General features: G+C 51.2%; 1 protein-coding gene across 3 annotated transcripts; it reads right to left on the bottom strand.

The window, feature by feature from the left end:
• Positions 1 to 818: 818 nt before the first annotated feature.
• On the bottom strand, positions 819 to 8364 carry LOC122391172. 3 transcript variants are annotated; one of them, XR_006258295.1, is made up of 3 exons: positions 8198 to 8364; positions 1025 to 8057; positions 819 to 884 (listed from the first exon to the last, which is right to left on the bottom strand). XR_006258295.1 is itself a non-coding variant. In XM_043384854.1 (2 exons), the coding sequence occupies exon 2, from the start codon at positions 7550 to 7552 to the stop codon at positions 4598 to 4600; it is 2955 nt and encodes a 984-aa protein (XP_043240789.1). In that variant the 5' UTR covers positions 7553 to 8057; positions 8198 to 8364; the 3' UTR covers positions 819 to 4597. The 3 variants fall into 3 exon arrangements, 1 of the variants encoding a protein (XP_043240789.1); XR_006258296.1 differs by having other exon boundaries at positions 1025 to 8364; XM_043384854.1 differs by having other exon boundaries at positions 819 to 8057.
• Positions 8365 to 17762: the final 9398 nt, after the last annotated feature.

The raw sequence follows: 17762 nt of genomic DNA, 5'->3' as shown, positions 1-17762 counted from the left end.
GACCGTTGCACCTAGCCTGGTGAAATTTGCACAACTTATAGATGAAGGATGGGCGACGTGCTTTTGAGGGGTCTGAGCTCGATCGGGTCGATAGTGAGCGCGTGGCGCGTGCCCAAAAAGTGCAAATTCGCGTCATAGACTTTACATGTATAAATCGGCATGCGAACTCGGGCGAAAACGGCTAATTTTGGCCGACACGGGTCCGGTCCCGGTGCCATATCTTGGTGACTAGGGGTCCGACCGGCACGGGGAAAACAGCATCGTGTAGATAATTGAACGGGCTATCGAATGGTATGCGGTGCAGGGGATGCCACGCGCCACGTGCACCGAGGAGGGCACTTTTATGTGGAAAATTGACGTTTTGGACGGATTTGGGAATTTATTTATTTTCAGGTGACCGTCAGACGGAGCGAGTTGAAACAACGGCTATTAGCAATAATAATGTACCGCCTCTCATGGAAAAATTGTGAAAAGCTGATTGATCCAAATCAAGGTGGTACAAATCACGGGAGAAAATGGTGTTTGTCAGTTTTGTGCCACTTTGTTTACCAAAATGGTTTTGCTCCATGATCTGATATCTCTGGCAATTAAAAATGGCACCGTTGGAAAGAGCATTTTATTCTGTCCAAGGTTCACTCTTCATTTTTGCATGATGAGCCACAGTATCTGTGACCATCTGAGGCCCGACTCGGTGACAACCCGCTCGTGTCAGTGCTGCTGTGTATTAGAAAATAAAAACAGGCATGATGGACTGAAGGTAAACCAAATATAACATAAATGAGTTGGTGTTTGAGACAGGTCGACGCGGGTGTTCCGAATGGTTTGAGCTCGTCACAGTCTAGCAGATCGTTCCTGGCAGTTGGCACTGTGCCAAACTAGGCATCCTGCAACACAAGAGAACACTATTTCAACCATTCGGCCTATCTGATATCTCTACACGCTATACAAACGGTTAACAATACATTGGCTCTCATGAATACATACATCTGGTCATAATCATATACAATATTCATCATAATCTCACCACTGGCCCTTCCGCGGCCACGCGTAGGCTCAAAAGAAAGAAAATGCGCAGCTGACGCGTGTCCGGAACACGAAAATACACTTATTGCGCGCGAGTTTCGTTTACGCCGCGATACAGTGCAACTAAATTATAAGCGTCGCAGGACAGTGCTACTGAATCATTATCGCGTGTCACAACACCCTCCCCCGCCAGTGTTCACACACGGGAACACGATATCGACCTGAGTCCAACAAGTGCTTCTGAGAGCGGTGGGACAAATCACAGCGATCGACACAGCCAGCTAACACTTCTTCGGAGAGCTCTGCAGAGGCAGTCGGTTGACCTGTACGGTTGACCTTGCAGTCATCAGGAGCAGAGTCGGCAGCTCACAGCGGTCCATCCACGGTACTAGAATCAGCGAGCCTTGAGGCAACATTCCACTAGTCTCAACTTCATACACACTGGTATGCTAACTCAGCAGGCGTCGCTGTCTGAACGCAATAACTAAACGCATCACTTAATCACGAGTAACATATTCACTGAGCGCGGCGAGTCGATCACGGATTACGCGAACACGGGTGAAACACCGGATTGTCTCAATCACTGAGGTAAGTCTCTCTTCTTCACCGGAATGCAGTGTACGACGGACACTGACGGGCAGCAGTCGCGTCTCCGGCGTCCCTCTGAAGACCGATACCGCCACCGGTTCAGCGGCTCGGGCGCCGCCCACAACCAGGCGGCCTGGGTATAACCAGCAGCAGGGCGCGGCGGCCGCAGCGCGCCGGCGCCGGAGGCAGCAGGTGAGCAGCAGCGACAGCAGCGCACGACGAGCCGGCGGCAGCAGCGCGCGCCGGGCCAGCCGGCAGCAGGGCGCGACGGGCGCAGCGCGCCGGCGCCGGAGGCAGCAGGTGAGCAGCAGCGACAGCAGCGCACGACGAGCCGGCGGCAGCAGCGCGCGCCGGGCCAGCCGGCAGCAGCGCGCGCCGGGCGCCATCAGTGACGGGCCGGCACACGCGCCACCAGTCGCCGGGCGTCATCAGCGCCCTCTAGTAGACACAGCTTGTGTGCGGGTCTGGTGAAGGTGCCGCTGCGAGTCTTGACTTCGGCTGATCGGACTCGCCCGTCCGATCCCGGGAAGACTTTGATGATCCGGCCCAGAGGCCAGTCACCTCTTGGAGTGTTGTAGGTGTCTGCCATCAGCACGACATCACCTTCTTGCAGATTTCTGCTCTCTTGTCTCCATTTCTTTCTGTCAGCCAGAAATGGTAGGTATTCCCGGCGCCATCTGGTCCACAGATGGTCTGCCAAGATCTGTGTCTGTCTCCATCGTCGTCGTCCGATCAGGTCACGGTCATTGAAGACTCCTGGAGGTAGTCCTTCTCGAGCGTCAGTAGCACCCAGCAGAAAGTGGTTGGGTGTCAGTGGTTCTGGATCTTGTGGGTCGCTACTTACGTAGGTGAGAGGGCGACCATTCACCATGAACTCTACTTCAGCCAGGGCGGTGAGAAGAACGTCCTCGGAGACGCACTGGTTGCCGAGCACTACTCTGAGGGCTCGTTTGACGGTCGCAACCAGGCGCTCCCACGAGCCTCCCATGTGAGGAGCTGCAGGCGGGAGGAACACCCACTTGATGTTGCTCTGACTTAGCGTGTCGGTGATGTGTTCTTGATTCCAGCGTTCGATCTGGTCCCGGAGTTCTCTTTCACCTCCAACTATGTTAGTCCCATTGTCGGAGTAGATCGTTTGAGGCTTGCCTCTGCGAGCGATGAACCGTCTCAATGCCATCAAGAAGCATTCAGCGTCCATTGAGACGGTCATCTCCAGGTGCACGGCTCTGGTTGCGAGGCAGGTAAGCAGTAAGACGTACCTCTTTTCCGTCTTGCGGAACTTCTTCACTGTCAGTGGGCCGAGATAGTCTAGACCCACTGTGCTGAAAGGTCGTCTCATGTCAAACCTCGCTTCTGGCAGGTCAGCCATCCTGGGTGGCTGAGGGGTGGCTCTGCGGTTGCGGCAGAACGCACACTTCTGTAGCTGCTTCTTGACTGTAGATCTCATCTTCTCCACCCAGTACTTGGTTCGAACTTCACAGAGAGTTCGTTCCAAACCGGAGTGAAGAACTCGCTTGTGCGCGTCTGTGATGATCAGTCTGGTGATCTCGCTGTCAGCTTGCAGTATGACTGGGTGGCGCGTGGGCTCCGCCAGCGGAGCCTGGCCGAGGCGGCCTCCCACTCTCAGCAGTCCACGGCTGTCATGGAAGGGTGACAGGTGGGAGAAGTGCTGAGGTGATGAGAACCGCGGTTTTCTCTGCTCTGTTCTCAGAATGCAGAGTTCAGCTGCCTCGATCTCTGCACTTTGCAGAGGTCCACTGGTCCCTGCTGTCCCAGAGACCTTACTTCTCGCGTTCTTGATGAAACGTTGCATCCACGCAACGACGCGGCGGAACTTCAGCCATGATGAGAACCGCGCTGGATCTGGAATTGCTGAATCAGTAGGTAGCTCTTGAGTCTGGACGCGACTTGCCGCTTGCAACGTACAGACGGTTGGTCGCTTGAGCTCTTTGCAGTCTGCACTGAGCTCTCCTGCGTCGCTCTGTGGAGGCCAGAGCTCTTCACTGTGTCTGAGGAATGACGGGCCGTCCCACCAGTCTTCCTCCTTGAGTGTCGACAGAGATTGACCTCTGGAGCATAGGTCTGCCGGGTTCTCTGTCCCTGGAACATGGAACCACTGTTCTGGGCTCGTAGACTCGTGGATCTCGGATACACGATTAGCCACAAACGTGTGGTATCTTCGACTCTCGTTCTTCAGCATCTGCAACACGACGCGGCTGTCCGTCCAGAAGAAGATTCTGGTGAAGTTGTAGTCTATCTCTTTCTTGATGGTGGTAGCCACTCTGGTTGCCAGTACGGCACCTTGAAGTTCGAGACGAACTATGGAGAGCTGTCTCAGCGGAGCCAGTCTCGAGCGGGCCATGACGAACTGACAGTAGCTGGTACCATGCGACAGCACTCTGACGTATAGGCTATCGCGCCGAAGGCGTGCTCGGAGGCGTCACTGAAGAGATGTAGCTCGTACTGAGCTTCTGACTCCTGACCCTGAGCGCGATACCATCTCGGGATACGGACTTCTTCCACGTACTTGAGGTCTTCTTGCCAGCGGATCCAGCTGCGGAGCTCGTCTCCGGTCAGAGGCTCATCCCAGTCGAACTTCTCTCGCCAGAGGTCCTGGATCAGCTTCTTGGCGAGTAGAGTGAAGGGTGTCAGCATCCCCAGGGGATCATACACTGAGGCAGCTTGCTTCAACACCCCTCTCTTCGTGGCAGGTACTGAGAGTCGGCTGATCTTGACGGAGATTGTGTCGTCCTCTGGGATCCACTTGCATCCCAGCACTGTGCAGTACGGGTTCCCTGGAGAGCGGTCTTCTTCTTTCAGTACTCCCCGTTCCTGGTCTGGAACGTCTGACAGCACTGTCTTCTCACTACTAACCCACTTCGTCAGATTGAAGCCCCCGTGGGTCAGCAGACTTGTCACTTCTGTCTTCATGATTCTGGCTGCTTCTACGGACGCTTCAGACTTCACAAAGTCGTCCATATAGAAGCTAGTTGACACTGCTTCTTTGGCGATCAGAGATTCCGCTGTCCCTGAACAGCCATCTTCTGCTGTTTTCTGTAGGACATAGTTCGCGAGCGATAGCAGGACTGCATTTCGCACCGAAGATCGCGACGAGCATGCGGTACATGTCAGGCTCTCGCGACGAGTCGAGGTCACGCCACAAGAAGCTCAGTGCTGGCTGGTCTTGTTCACGGATCTGGATCTGGTGAAACATCTGTGTGATGTCGGCCACGATCGCGACTTTCTCCTGTCTGAAGCGAAGAAGAATCCCGACCAGATTCTGGAGGAGGTCTGGGCCCCTCATCAGCTCGCTGTTGAGAGACACGCCCAGATGGGAGGCCGCTGCGTCGAAGACCACTCTCAGCTTGGGTTTGTTGGGGTTGACTACAGCGTGATGAGGAAGTAGCCAGAGCTTCTCATGCGGTTTCTCAGCTTCTTCCCTGGGCAGCTTTCGCGCGTGACCGGCGTCGACATACGCTCGGATCGCCGCTCCGTAGGCTTCAGCTTTCTTGGGATCCCGCATCAGGCTCTTCTCCAGCTTCTTGAGTCTCCCCATGGCGGTGGCTTGGTTTTCCGGCATCTTGACGTCTTCATTCTTCCACAGGAGGCCGGACTCGTATCGGTTCTCTCCTCTCTTGACGGTGTCGTTCAGGATTTTGATGCTCCGCTGATCTTCTGCAGATGATTCGTTCACGTCACAACGCGTGCCGAACGCCTCCGTGGTCCACCACTCCTCTACTTGCTGCCGGAGGAGGAACATGACTTGTCGATGGTTTGTCGAAGCAGGAGTGAAGCCGGCGATGGTGCCTGTCAGGGACCAACCGAAGGCCGTTCGGACTGCTACCGGCTCTCCGGCGCTGCCGATCCTCGCCTCTCTCTGTAGCACTGCTTCCAGTACATTTGCACCCAGGAGAATCTCTACGGTCCCTCTGGTGCAATCTGGTAGTTGCAGTCCGTGGAGGTGCCTCCACTTCTCCCAGTTTCTGATCTTGTTAGGGATTTCTTGGACGCGCACGTTAACTCTTGGCACCGAGAAGGCTTCAGGGACGAAGATCTTGCAGTGAGGGTCTTCCCCAGCACAGAGAGGACTCAGAGTCAGCTGAACTCGGGTGGTCCTTCTGGTGCTTCCCCGACCTTCTACGTTCTCGATGCAGAGTTGCTGTTGATCTCCGGTTAGGTTAGCATCACGGACGAGCTGGTCTGACACGAGGCTGGTCTGTGACCCTGGATCGAGTAGCGCCAGCGTGTCTCGGTAACCGTCCTCGGTGTGAACGCGCACAGGTACCACCTGCAGCAACGTCACGCTCTCCGAGATCCGCTCCCGCTCTGTGACTGCGGCCACGACTCTGTGCTCGTTGTCTCTCGCTGGTGATGTCACTCGTTTGCTGCCATGCAGCAGCTGATGGTGCTTCATCATGCACCCGTCGATTCCACAGTCTCTCTTGAACGCGCAGGTCTTGATCCGATGTCCTCTCTTGAGGCACACGAAGCAGGTGCCTGTCCTCAGCACGAGTTGAGCTCGCCGATCAGCGTCCAGTTCTTGGAATGCTGGACACTCCTTCAGTGGGTGAGCTCCTTCACAGCACACACAGTGCTGCGTCTGGCTCGTGCTGGTGGTTCCTGTGGTCAGTGTAGCTCGCGTCTCTGATACTGGTTTCTGTCTTGGGGCTTTCTGCGCTGCACCTGGGCCTGGGATCCAACCTCCTTGCCTTCGGTCTTGGCGTGTCAGAGTCACTGAAGCCAGCTTCTGGGTGATCCTGACCTGCTTGGCAAGCCACTGGTCGAACTCTGTCAGCGAAGCACGGCGAGGCTCCATCTCCACTGCATGTTCACTCCACGCATACTTCATGTCCTGTGGCAACTTCTCGATCACTCTGCGCAGGTTCTCTGTACTATGGAGGTCTCCGTCATACTCAAGATTCTGCAGAACTGTCACTGCAGAGTGCACGGCTGAGTGGAATCGCTCCAGTCCCTGCAGGTCTTGGTTTGAAGAAGGTGATGGACTTCTGAAGATCGCCTTCATGTTCTCCTGCACGATGTCTTCTTTCTTACCGAAGCGGTCTTCAAGCGCTCTCAAAGCATCTTCATAGAGCCGTCCTTCATAGAACATGCCGCTGATGATCTGTTGAGCTGGTCCTGCAACGGCACTCTGGAGGTGGACCATCTTCTCTGTAGAGTTTAGGGGCTGGTCATGGACGAGGGTTCGGTAGAGAGCATACCACTTGGGCCACTCCCCAGGACTACCACTGAACTTGGGTAGTGTGATGCGTGGGAGACTCCTCAGGAACAACGGTTCAGGCTGCTGTAACTGTGAGGCATGGGTACTCTTCCCTGTCTCTGTGCGATGAGCCTGGTCTGCAGTGGCTGCCCCTTCACCATCGAAGTCTTTCCTCCGGTCCCAGTTCAGGTCGTCCTCTGCTGCTGCGGTCAACCGAACCTCCAACTTGACCAGGTCTTCAGCTTCCTTTGCAGACTGCAACTCATTGTTCCTCTTGAGTTCTTGCTCTTCTCTCTCCCGTTGTTGCCTCTGTTGCAATATCTGTAGTTCTTGCTGTTTTAGCTGGAGGGCTACTTCCGCTTTCCTGACAGCTCCTGAGGCCTGAGACTTCTCAGCATCTGAAGCCACCGAGGGTGGCTCGCCTTGCCTTGACTTGAGATAGCCCTGAGCTCGCTCATATGCATCATCATACTGCTTTGTTGCCGAGGTTATGTATTCATCCGCCTCTTGTAGTAGCTCCTTATCCTCTGGTACTGACATCTTTAGTTCATCATTCACTTCTTCAACACATTGCAGAGCATCATCGAGTTCCTTCATCATGGCCATTAGTTGTGTGCGGGAACCTCGACTGCTGATGAGGACAGACATCCGCCTTCTTACTCTGGTAAGCCTGCACAACATCTGGCCACGCTTCTGCTTCAGGCGACTCGTTGTCGAAGACATGATGATGAATTCTGGTGGTCTGTGTGTGTGCTTATTCTGATGTGATGTAACAAATGTTAGGATATATACAATGTATCAGGACTGAAATTGTGTCAGAATCTAGTATTTCATACTGAGACAGAAGGGAAAGGATCTGGTAATTCAGGATTGACATGTGAGAAATAACATGACAACTGACATGAAACTGTCACTCCGAAACTGCATCTTGAAACTGTCATTCAGAATTGACTTGCGTAACTGACATACAATTCTGACATCTTGAAACTGCTTGAAAGCTTCATTCGGAACTGTGACCATCTGAGGCCCGACTCGGTGACAACCCGCTCGTGTCAGTGCTGCTGTGTATTAGAAAATAAAAACAGGCATGATGGACTGAAGGTAAACCAAATATAACATAAATGAGTTGGTGTTTGAGACAGGTCGACGCGGGTGTTCCGAATGGTTTGAGCTCGTCACAGTCTAGCAGATCGTTCCTGGCAGTTGGCACTGTGCCAAACTAGGCATCCTGCAACACAAGAGAACACTATTTCAACCATTCGGCCTATCTGATATCTCTACACGCTATACAAACGGTTAACAATACATTGGCTCTCATGAATACATACATCTGGTCATAATCATATACAATATTCATCATAATCTCACCACTGGCCCTTCCGCGGCCACGCGTAGGCTCAAAAGAAAGAAAATGCGCAGCTGACGCGTGTCCGGAACACGAAAATACACTTATTGCGCGCGAGTTTCGTTTACGCCGCGATACAGTGCAACTAAATTATAAGCGTCGCAGGACAGTGCTACTGAATCATTATCGCGTGTCACAACAGTATCCTTAAAAATGTAAATGTTCCAAACCATTATTTATTGAATGTGTTTTCGGCCAAAAGAAGAGCATTTCAATTTTCTCCCAATGACTTATAATGGAGGTCGCAAACGGCAAAATTGACCTGACATTTTGCGGTCCCGTAGCTCAGTTAGTCGAGCATTGGACTCCGCGTGGTGAGAGCACGCATTCCCGGTTATAACAGTACGGGTTCGAAGCGCGACGGGCGCTTGACATGGGCCTCCTGACAGGTATGATTGCGGTTGGTGGCACGCCGTAGCCAGGCGAAATCAGTGAGGGGACCGGCCGTGCGCGGCTATGTGCGCACGTTAAACTTTGGACTAAATTCTGCCATAGAACTGGAATTGCGCGATCGGAGGGTAGAGGGCAGGGTCACCCAGGGCGTATTTTAACATGTTAACTGGGTCGGCAATTGCCGACCCAGTCACGGAGAATACCGACCCAGTGACAGCCGTTTGCCGACCCAGTTGCCGCCCCCTCTAGGATGCAGCACGCACATGCAGGCTAGGTGCCGTCATTCATAGTGAGGCTGCTGCCCTCCGAAATGATAATGCCGCCTCTTAAAGTAAAGCAGCCGTCTATAGAAAGTGATGATCCCACAACTCAATGTGACAGTGCCGCCCCTAAATCTGTTAGTAGTCCCACTCAATGTAATGGTGCCGCCCTTTTAAGCATCTGTGGAGCCCCTCAATGTGATGATACCGCCCCTCAAGAAGATGATGCCGCCCCTTTCAGTATCGGTGGCGCCCCTCAATGTGATGGTGCCGCCCTCAAAGTGCCGGTGGCGCCCCTGAATGCGATGGTGCTGCCCGCCAACGAGTCGATGGCGCCCCTCAAAATGATGCTGCCGCCCCTTAAAGTGTTGGCGCCGCCCCTTATAGTGTCAGTGACGCCCTTCGAAGTGTCGGAGGAACCCACCAATATATGTAATGGTGCCGCCCCTCTAGATATCCACATAGCCCCTCATTGTGATGGAGCCGCCCCTCAAGCAGATGATGCCGCCCCTGAATGTGATGGTGCTGCCCGCCAACGAGTTGGTGGCGCCCCTCAAAATGATGCTGCCGCCCCTTAAAGTGTTAGTGCCGCCCCTTATAGTGTCAGTGACGCCCTTCGAAGTGTCAGAGGAACCCACCAATATAATGGTGCCGCCCCTCTAGGTATCCACATAGCCCCTCATTGTGATGGAGCTGCCCCTCAAGCAGATAATGCCGCCCCTCAAGAAGATGATGCCGCCCCTTTCAGTATCGGTGGCACCCCTCAATGTGATGGTGCCTCCCTCAAAGTGCCAGTGGCGCCCCTAAATGTGATGGTGTCTCCTGTCAACGAGTCGGTGGCACCCCTCAAAATGATGCTGCCGCCCCTAAAAGTGCTGGTGCCGCCCCTTACAGTGTCAGTGGCGCCCTTCAAAGTTTTGGAGGAACTCATCAATACAATGTTGCCGCCCTCTAACTTTCTGTAGCGCCCCTCCATATACATAATGGTACCGCTTCTCAAACCATCCGTGGCGCCCCTCAAAGTGATGGTGCCGCCCCTTACAGTGTCGGTGGTGTCTCCTCAAAAGTCAAGGTGCCGCCTCTCAAAGAAATGCTGGTGTCCCTCGAAGTGTCGGAGGCGCTCCTCCATGTCATGTTGCCGCCCCTCAAACCTTCCGTAACGCCCCTCCACGTCATGGTGCCACCCCCCAATGTGCTCACGGCGCCCATATATGTGATAGTAACGCCGGTCAAAGTGCTCCTGGCAGTGTCGGTGGCGCCCCTTATAGTGTCGGTGGCGCCCCGAACAGTATCGGTGGTGGCCCTCAAAGTGATGATGTCACCCTCAAACAAACGGTGGCGCCCTTCGAAGTATCGGAGTCCCTAAATATCATACCTATTGCCGCCCATTAACGATCTGTAGCACCCCTCCATATGATGGAGCCGCCCCCTTAAAGTATCCATGGCGGTCCTTAAAGTTACAGTGCCGCCCCTTACAATGTGGGTGGCGTCCTCAAAATAAAAGTGATGTTGCCCCCCCCGAGTAATGTTGGCGTCTCTTTCTTCTCGGAGGCGCTCCTCATTGTCATTTTGCCCCACATCACTGCTCACATGGCGCCCTTCAATGTAATGGTGCCACCCCGCAACGCTCAAAGACATAATTGCGCTCCTCACAGTGTCGGTGGCCCTAAAAAAATTGGTGGCGCGCCTCAAAAATCAAAATGATGCTGTCGTCCCTTAGCATATCTGCAGCGCCCCCAAAATGATAGTGCCTTCCCTTAACCGGCGCCGGGCTGAGTTTGTTTAAACCCCCCTCCCGACCCCTATAACTTGGCTACTTAGGCCACGTAGCGACACGCGGTAAGCGGTATTCGAAAGAGTGTCAAAAACTGCTTGGGTTAGTTGGTTAAAGGGACCCTCCCACCTTCAAAAAAGTTAATGAATTGGCATGAAAGTGATGTCGCTCGGTTCAGAAAGAGCAAAAACGAGTATCTACCAAATTTCATCGAAAAATATTCACCGGTTTTCAATGTATTAGACTTTTACTTTTGTTTACTTTTTGGGATCCCCGCTGTTCCTAGCGACTTTATTTGAAAGTGCGGCATTTGTTGCGCGCAAAGCAGCATATACCACCGCGTGCTACAAAACGTTTTAGTCAAACATTTAACGGACGTTCGAAAGCCTGATGACGTCATCAGATTCCCGTAATGGTTAAGAGATAGGGACCACGCTGGTCCCACCCTGCAAGTAAAGGGAAGAAATTTCTTGAACACCATAAAGCTGCGGGGGTTGCGACCAGGATAAATGGTGGTTTCTGAGCCTGGCCGCAAACTTGGCTATCTCAACTCAAAACTAATGTTAAGGTGGGAGGGTCCCTTTAACCGTGCTTTGGTTAGGTCAAGTCAAATGTCAAATATCAGGTGACCAGAGGTCATCAAAGGTGAAATGTGGGTGAAATGTTGTCTGTTTCAACATTTATTGACAAACTGGCGCATAACTCGGGGAAGAATAGAACTACAGCACCGCGAAAAAGCGCATTCGATAGTTCTTCAACGTTCCTATGAAGTCCTCAGACTTGACCTAACATCAACGGCTTAACCTACAGAGCACAACTTGTTTAACCCGTGCCGGGCCGGGGAGGGTTGGAGGGGACAGTGGACCCCCTGCGCCCCTCTACTGAGCTGTTTTAATGAAGAACCTTTTTACTGTAATAATTATTGACTCACGAAAGTTATGACATTGGTTTTTCAGTACTGTGCTCCTCTCGTCGAGATGCGTCGAATGAACTATAATTTGACATTCAAACGTCATTTGGGAAATTTGAGCTCAGGTCCAGGTCATGACCTGGCTGGTAAAGGTCATGTTGCATATCAGTCGATTTGTATCGTCAAACTGAAATCATCTATGTAAGGTGTTTTCATCGCTCAGGCATGTCGCATGTCTCTATCAGAAGTTATTAGAAAAAACTGCTGGAGGCCTACCATGACCTGACATGACCTCAAGGACATAACGAGGTGTCGTGGGTGGCAATTTTCCGATTAAGTGTGTCATTTTTAATTGTTTTCTGATGTTTAAATTCGTTAACTTTGACATTTGTCTACCTATAAAAAGAGGCACATGCCCTGATTTTCTCCCATTTCCTTTTACCTAATGGAAGGGTCGCAAAATTGTCCTTACATTTGGTCAGAGACATCGCAATTTCGAGACTTACATTTAACCCTCGCCAATTGATGCAACCCCCCTAAGGTTTATCGCGAATACCTAACTCACGTAAAAAGCGGCCGATTGCAACGAAACTTTCAGTACCCTCGAATTGATCAATTTTACACCTACCCTGCAAATTTTATGACCCTGACTTCAATGACCTTTTACCTGTGACCTCTTTTCCGTGACCATGTTTGGCCGAAATCAAGATTCGGCGTATGTCGGCTCGCATTAACCGCGCGTTTGCAAGCTTTTCGTGGTTTCAAACGTTCAAACATGTGATTTGATGTTGCTCCCATGCATTAGGGTGGGTGTCAAGGTCACCTGAAGGTCAGGTCAGGTCATTGACCTTTGGTGACCTCGGTTTACTTTTTCGAGTTTTACATGTTTCTAGGCTAGTTTTTGGAGCAGAATTCGAATTTAGCAACCATTTAAATATTTACGAAGTAGTTTTGGTGCCTTCGTAACATGTTACGAAGCTGTCAGAGGCGGATGACAGGTACTACACTACGAATACCCGGTACGACCCCTACCGGTTGACCTGACCTGACCTGACCTGACCTGACCTGACCTGACCCGACCTGGTCTAAACGCTTAACGACATCATCTGTGATCAAAACTAACACGATATTTGTGATCAGCACCCCGGAAAACCCCTTAGCAGCCACAATTTACGACTTTCAAACAGGTCCCGATATTCCCGATTTTTGGGTCATTGACCTGACCTGGAAGGTCAACCGATGACCTAGGACCTTGAAATTGGGTATCATTGGCTTCCTCTCGTGACGGGCAACACGCTCGTTTTTCCTGCGAAGCTCTAGCTCCATCAGGGGCCAAACGCGAGGGGGGGGGGTCGTACCAACCAACCTTGTGCCGTCGAAGGACTCAAAATGGCCTGTGCCGGCGAGGGTTATATATACAGTTACACACTGTTTGTCTTATCAATCGCTGAAGTTATAAAGGGATCGTTCAGTCGGTATATCTATGGTGAGCATTTGCCTGTTCCGTGGCTCTGTTGGTAGAGCACCGGACTCCCCGCATTGTCTTCGCTTGCGTTTTGTCCGCCGGCCGAGCCGGAGAGAAAGTTACCGAGTGAAGGTCATTCAAATTTCAAAAACTCAATGACAATGTCACTGGGGTCACGAAAATGTTTGAGTAGGTAGGTATAACATTCATTAACCTGGGGGGGGGGGAGGGATGAATGTATCGTTGCAATACGCTGTTCATTACGCGAGTAACTAATAAATAAAAAATGTATGAGTTAATCCTTACTCCACACGCTCTCCCTCTCCATAAAAAAGAGAGTTAATTGTGTTGCATTTTATTTATACCTATGCAGAAAAATAGAGGCGTCAAAGGATATGGCCGAATATCAGCGACCCTTGCTGTGTAAGCAATGGGGTATGACAAGTGGGGGTAATGGCCCCGTCCAGCGCCCATAAAGTGGGCACACTCGTGCGACCTGCCGACCACTGTTCTAGATAGAGCCATAAAACGCCGTGAATATTTTAAGCTTGACGATACGAATCGACTGGTATGTAACATGTTTACCTCAGGTAAAATTTTAAAATTATTTTTTGTTAGGTCAAATTATAGTTCATTTATCGCATTATGATGAGAGAAATACTATATCCTGGAAAAATAAACGTAATACCGCTGAGCTTAGGTTGAATCTGAAATCATTACTTAGGAAGAGTTATAAAAGAACCGTCGAACGTGTCTTTTTTGGTCATTAAATATCAGTAGGTATGCCGCCCCCTCAGATGCCAAGTGCCGCCCCTATGAGTGCAAAATGCCGCCCCTAATTGTGATTGCCGACCCAGTGAAAATCCCTTAAAATACGCCCTGGGGTCACCGCAACAAGCTTCGCTTAGTTTTTGGCTCTGTTCTTGTGAGTCCTTCCTATCAGAAGATTCGGACTAAATTTATATAAAAAATCATTAGGTCACCGATGTGAAACCTTTGAGATATACCTACGAATTGTTCACACTGATTTCCTCATGCAAAAGCTCGAGTTTCAAACTTCTGGGATGTAAACTGTAGGAATGACAGAGTCACAAAGTTTTTTTTTTGAGTCATGGCTACCTTACTTAACCTGGTGTCTTAGGTGACCTGGGGTCAAAATTTTCACACACGATGCGACATTGGGGTATCATAAGCTATACCAAATTTTGCGGCGGTGCGCGCCGCGGTTTTCCTTACACGCGCAACAAAAAAAAAACTGGCGGGGGTGGCCAAAAACGCCCCCTTCTCCCCCCCCCCCCACTCGGCGAAGGCTGATCCTGAAACATTTGGCCTTCGCGGCCCTCCATGTGGTCCCTAGTATCTTCAGACTCGTGGTTACGCGCCTGGCGCCACGAGCGGTGGTTGGCAAGAACGCATGGTGGCCATCACACCACAGAACTTTTACGTCCAAGTGACATTCAGTAAAGAAGACCGCTTGTCAATCGGATGTCCCGTTCCTAAGATATTAGCTTTTGAAGAGCGTCCCCACGGCCGGCCGGCCGCTCATACTCAGTATTTTCCCTTATTTCGGTACCAGTAAAACGCCTTTTGGGCGAAGAACGAGCGAGCGAGATAGTGAGCCCTGCACGTGCGCAAGGGCGAGAGGGTACTTCCAACGGGCTTGTGCAAAGCACCCTTCTAACCAGTCGCTAGCGGGGTGCCAAATTTGAACGCAATCGGCCCAGCCGTTCCTGAGATCTGGAAGCGGCATTCTGCACGTGCGCATGTGCAAGCGGGGTCCAAACTGACTTTTACACGGCACCCTACTAACTGGTCCCCAACCGTGTACCAAATTTGAGCGCAATCGGCCCAGCCGTTCTCGAGATCTGGGAGCGCCCCCTGCAAGTGCGCACGTGCTGTAGCACCCCAACCTTAACACATGCAGATGAATTATCTGATGGAGACCTAACTGTGTATCGAGTTTCAATTCAATCGGCCCAACCGTTGTGCCGTTATTGAGGTTGCAATTTTGGGGTTCTTAAAAAATGTCCAAATTTACCACGCGCCACGTGCAGTGGCTGGCAAGAACGCATGGTGGCCATCACACCACAGAACTTTTACTTCCAAGTGACATTCAGTAAAGAAGACCGCTTGTCAATCGGATGTCCCGTTCCTAAGATATTAGCCTTTGAAGAGCGTCCCCACGGCCGGCCGGCCGACCGGCCGCTCATACTCAGGATTTTCCCTTAAGAGACGGCTTTTTCATATCAATTATTTTACATAAAATCATATTTCAAACCATAAATAATGTTCGACAGCCAAATAAAAGAAACAATACCAATACAGGCTTACAGTTTAAGGTTCGACATTGTTATGTCTACGTTAGACAGCTGATAACTCATTCCCGTACGTCGTAACTCTATAATGACCTTTGCTTGTTGTCACATGTGCGCCGCATTCGCGATTGTTGCCGACCCCTGTTTGCAGGTCAGCCCACTACAGTTGTTATACATATCGAAAAACCGATTAACTTTTAGGCGAAAAAGGCACTATTCCAGGCCCATTTTTGATTTTTTTGCGATATTAGGTAAAAACAGAAGCTTCTTATCCTAGGAAAAATCATATGGGAATTGGGAAATCATTGGAAGGTGGCACACTACCTTTAAGCTCAACGCGTCCAAAACAGAAATCCTTCTCCTAGGCACCCGGCAGAATACCCGCAACCTACCACATCAGCGTGCGGGTCGGTGGGGAGACCCTGCAGGAGAGCCCCCACGTTAAAAACCTTGGTGTGATTTTCGACCGTCACCTCAGCTGGGACGCTCACGTCAGTAACGTAGTTCAGAAGTGCATGGGTCTCCTGCTGGGTCTCCGCCACCTGAGGCACTTCCTCCCGCGGCACGTGATGTTCACCATTGTGCAGGGGCTGGTCATCTCGCGCGTGAGGTATTGTATCGCTGTTTATGGAAATGGTTCAGCGTTGAATGATCGGAGGCTGATGAAAGTGGTAAATTTCGCTGTTCGAATTCTGACGGGACTCAAAAAGTTCGATCATGTATCTCGCGCGCGGGATGACCTGCGCCTGCTCACGCCCAGTCAAATGTGCAGCGCGCAGACCGCAATCGCCGCCCACAAGGCCCTCTTGCATCGAGAGCCTGGCGACCTTGTCGAGCTGTTACGCACCCATGGCGAGACACGGGATGGTGACCGGGTGACTCGACAGGACCGTCGCCTGCGCCCGCCAGCCATGCGTACAGGAGCCGGACAGCGTTCATTTGAATATCGCGCGGCGCACCTTTTAAATTCGATCCCCGAGTGTGTTATAGAACTAGGTCCGGTGGGTTTTAAACGAGCCGCCAGACAATTTTTCCGGCGATAGAGTGATGAGGCGTTTCTCTGTGTGTGTGAGTACGTGTGTGTGTAAGTGTATGCGAGTTTCACTTTAACCTGTCTTTTACCGTGACATTAATGACCCCTTTTACTTACCATCTGACTAAGGACACGTAATAGTCACGAATTGTCTGTGGAGTGTCTGCTGTGGTCAAATACAATACAATACAAATACAATAAAAACGATTTCTCCCAAACGCCCCTCAAAAACACAAAAACAAGTGTCAAATCAAAATTACCGTCCGTTTGCCGCCCAAACGCCGTTGACAAAGGAAGTGGTCGAGTGCGGATGCGCAGTGTTGTCGGCAACGCCATATGTTGCATACTGTTGAAAATAAGGCCATGTTTCATCTGACCCCGTGTTTCAACTGGCCCCGCTCTCCCCTACTGATTCGCTGCCAAGTATGGAAAACATAGCCCGGTGAACGACTGCTCCGGTTGTTTTTCAATAGAAAAACACAATTTTAACGAAAAGTGTTTGTCTTTTCAAACAACCTGCGGTGATCACTGACCTAGTATACGTAGAGTACCTCTACCTCGGAATTTCAATATCACTGACCTAGGGTTCTGTTGATTTTGCGACCTCAGACCACCAGCACGGCAAACCTATGTTGTCAAATTCGGGCTCCTAAACTTTTTGCTACCCAGCAACGCAAATTTACGCCTCAATCGCCGGCCAGCGCAGCATAGGGCATTTTTGTTATCCACGTTGTTTCCACCTGTAGTGATACTGTACCGCAATAACCATTATCTTCACCTTTCACCCATAGATGGCACTAGCCAAGCGCCTGCATCCATGCTGTGCCGCAGTGCTCTTACAATACGAGCTGAACATTGAGCAGGCGCGGTGTAATACTATTACCTATGTGGTGGCCCGGACCGGTGACCGCGGCCAAGAAATGGTTCGAACTTGACTGAGTAGCGGAAAATCAGTATCTGATATCTCACGAGACCGTGTTGGGTCAAAATCGTGATTCGGCGTAAGTCAGCCCACATTATCCGCGCGTTTTCAGTCTTTTTGTGGTTGTACGTTCGAACATGTGAAATGTTGTTGGTCCCATGCAATATGGTAGGTGTCAAGGTCACGTGAAGGGTAGGTCAAGGTCACTGACCTTCGATGACCTTGGTTCACCCTAGGAAATAACCCTAGGACATAAAGATAGGTCACCCAACCAAATCGACACACACCAACCCAATACCCACGGGTCAAAAATAACCCTTCTTCGCGTTGCGGAGCACGCGGGTCACCCTAGTTTATTTACTATTTCACATACTCATAGCTCGTATTTGCCAATACCTACAGCCCCACAGGAATAGACGACTTCTCAAGAATTATGTCGGAACTAATTACTAAATT

Source organism: Amphibalanus amphitrite, unplaced genomic scaffold (genome assembly GCF_019059575.1).
Source record: "Amphibalanus amphitrite isolate SeventyFive unplaced genomic scaffold, NRLGWU_Aamphi_draft 000424F_arrow, whole genome shotgun sequence".
NCBI lineage: Eukaryota > Metazoa > Arthropoda > Thecostraca > Balanomorpha > Balanidae > Amphibalanus > Amphibalanus amphitrite.
Note: the sequence above shows the minus strand (reverse complement) of the source record. Positions and strands in the feature narration are given on the sequence as shown.

Coding starts and splice junctions, on each gene's coding strand:
- LOC122391172 (XM_043384854.1), bottom strand. CDS start 7,552: ATGTCTTCGACAACGAGTCGCCTGAAGCAGAAGCGTGGCCAGATGTTG.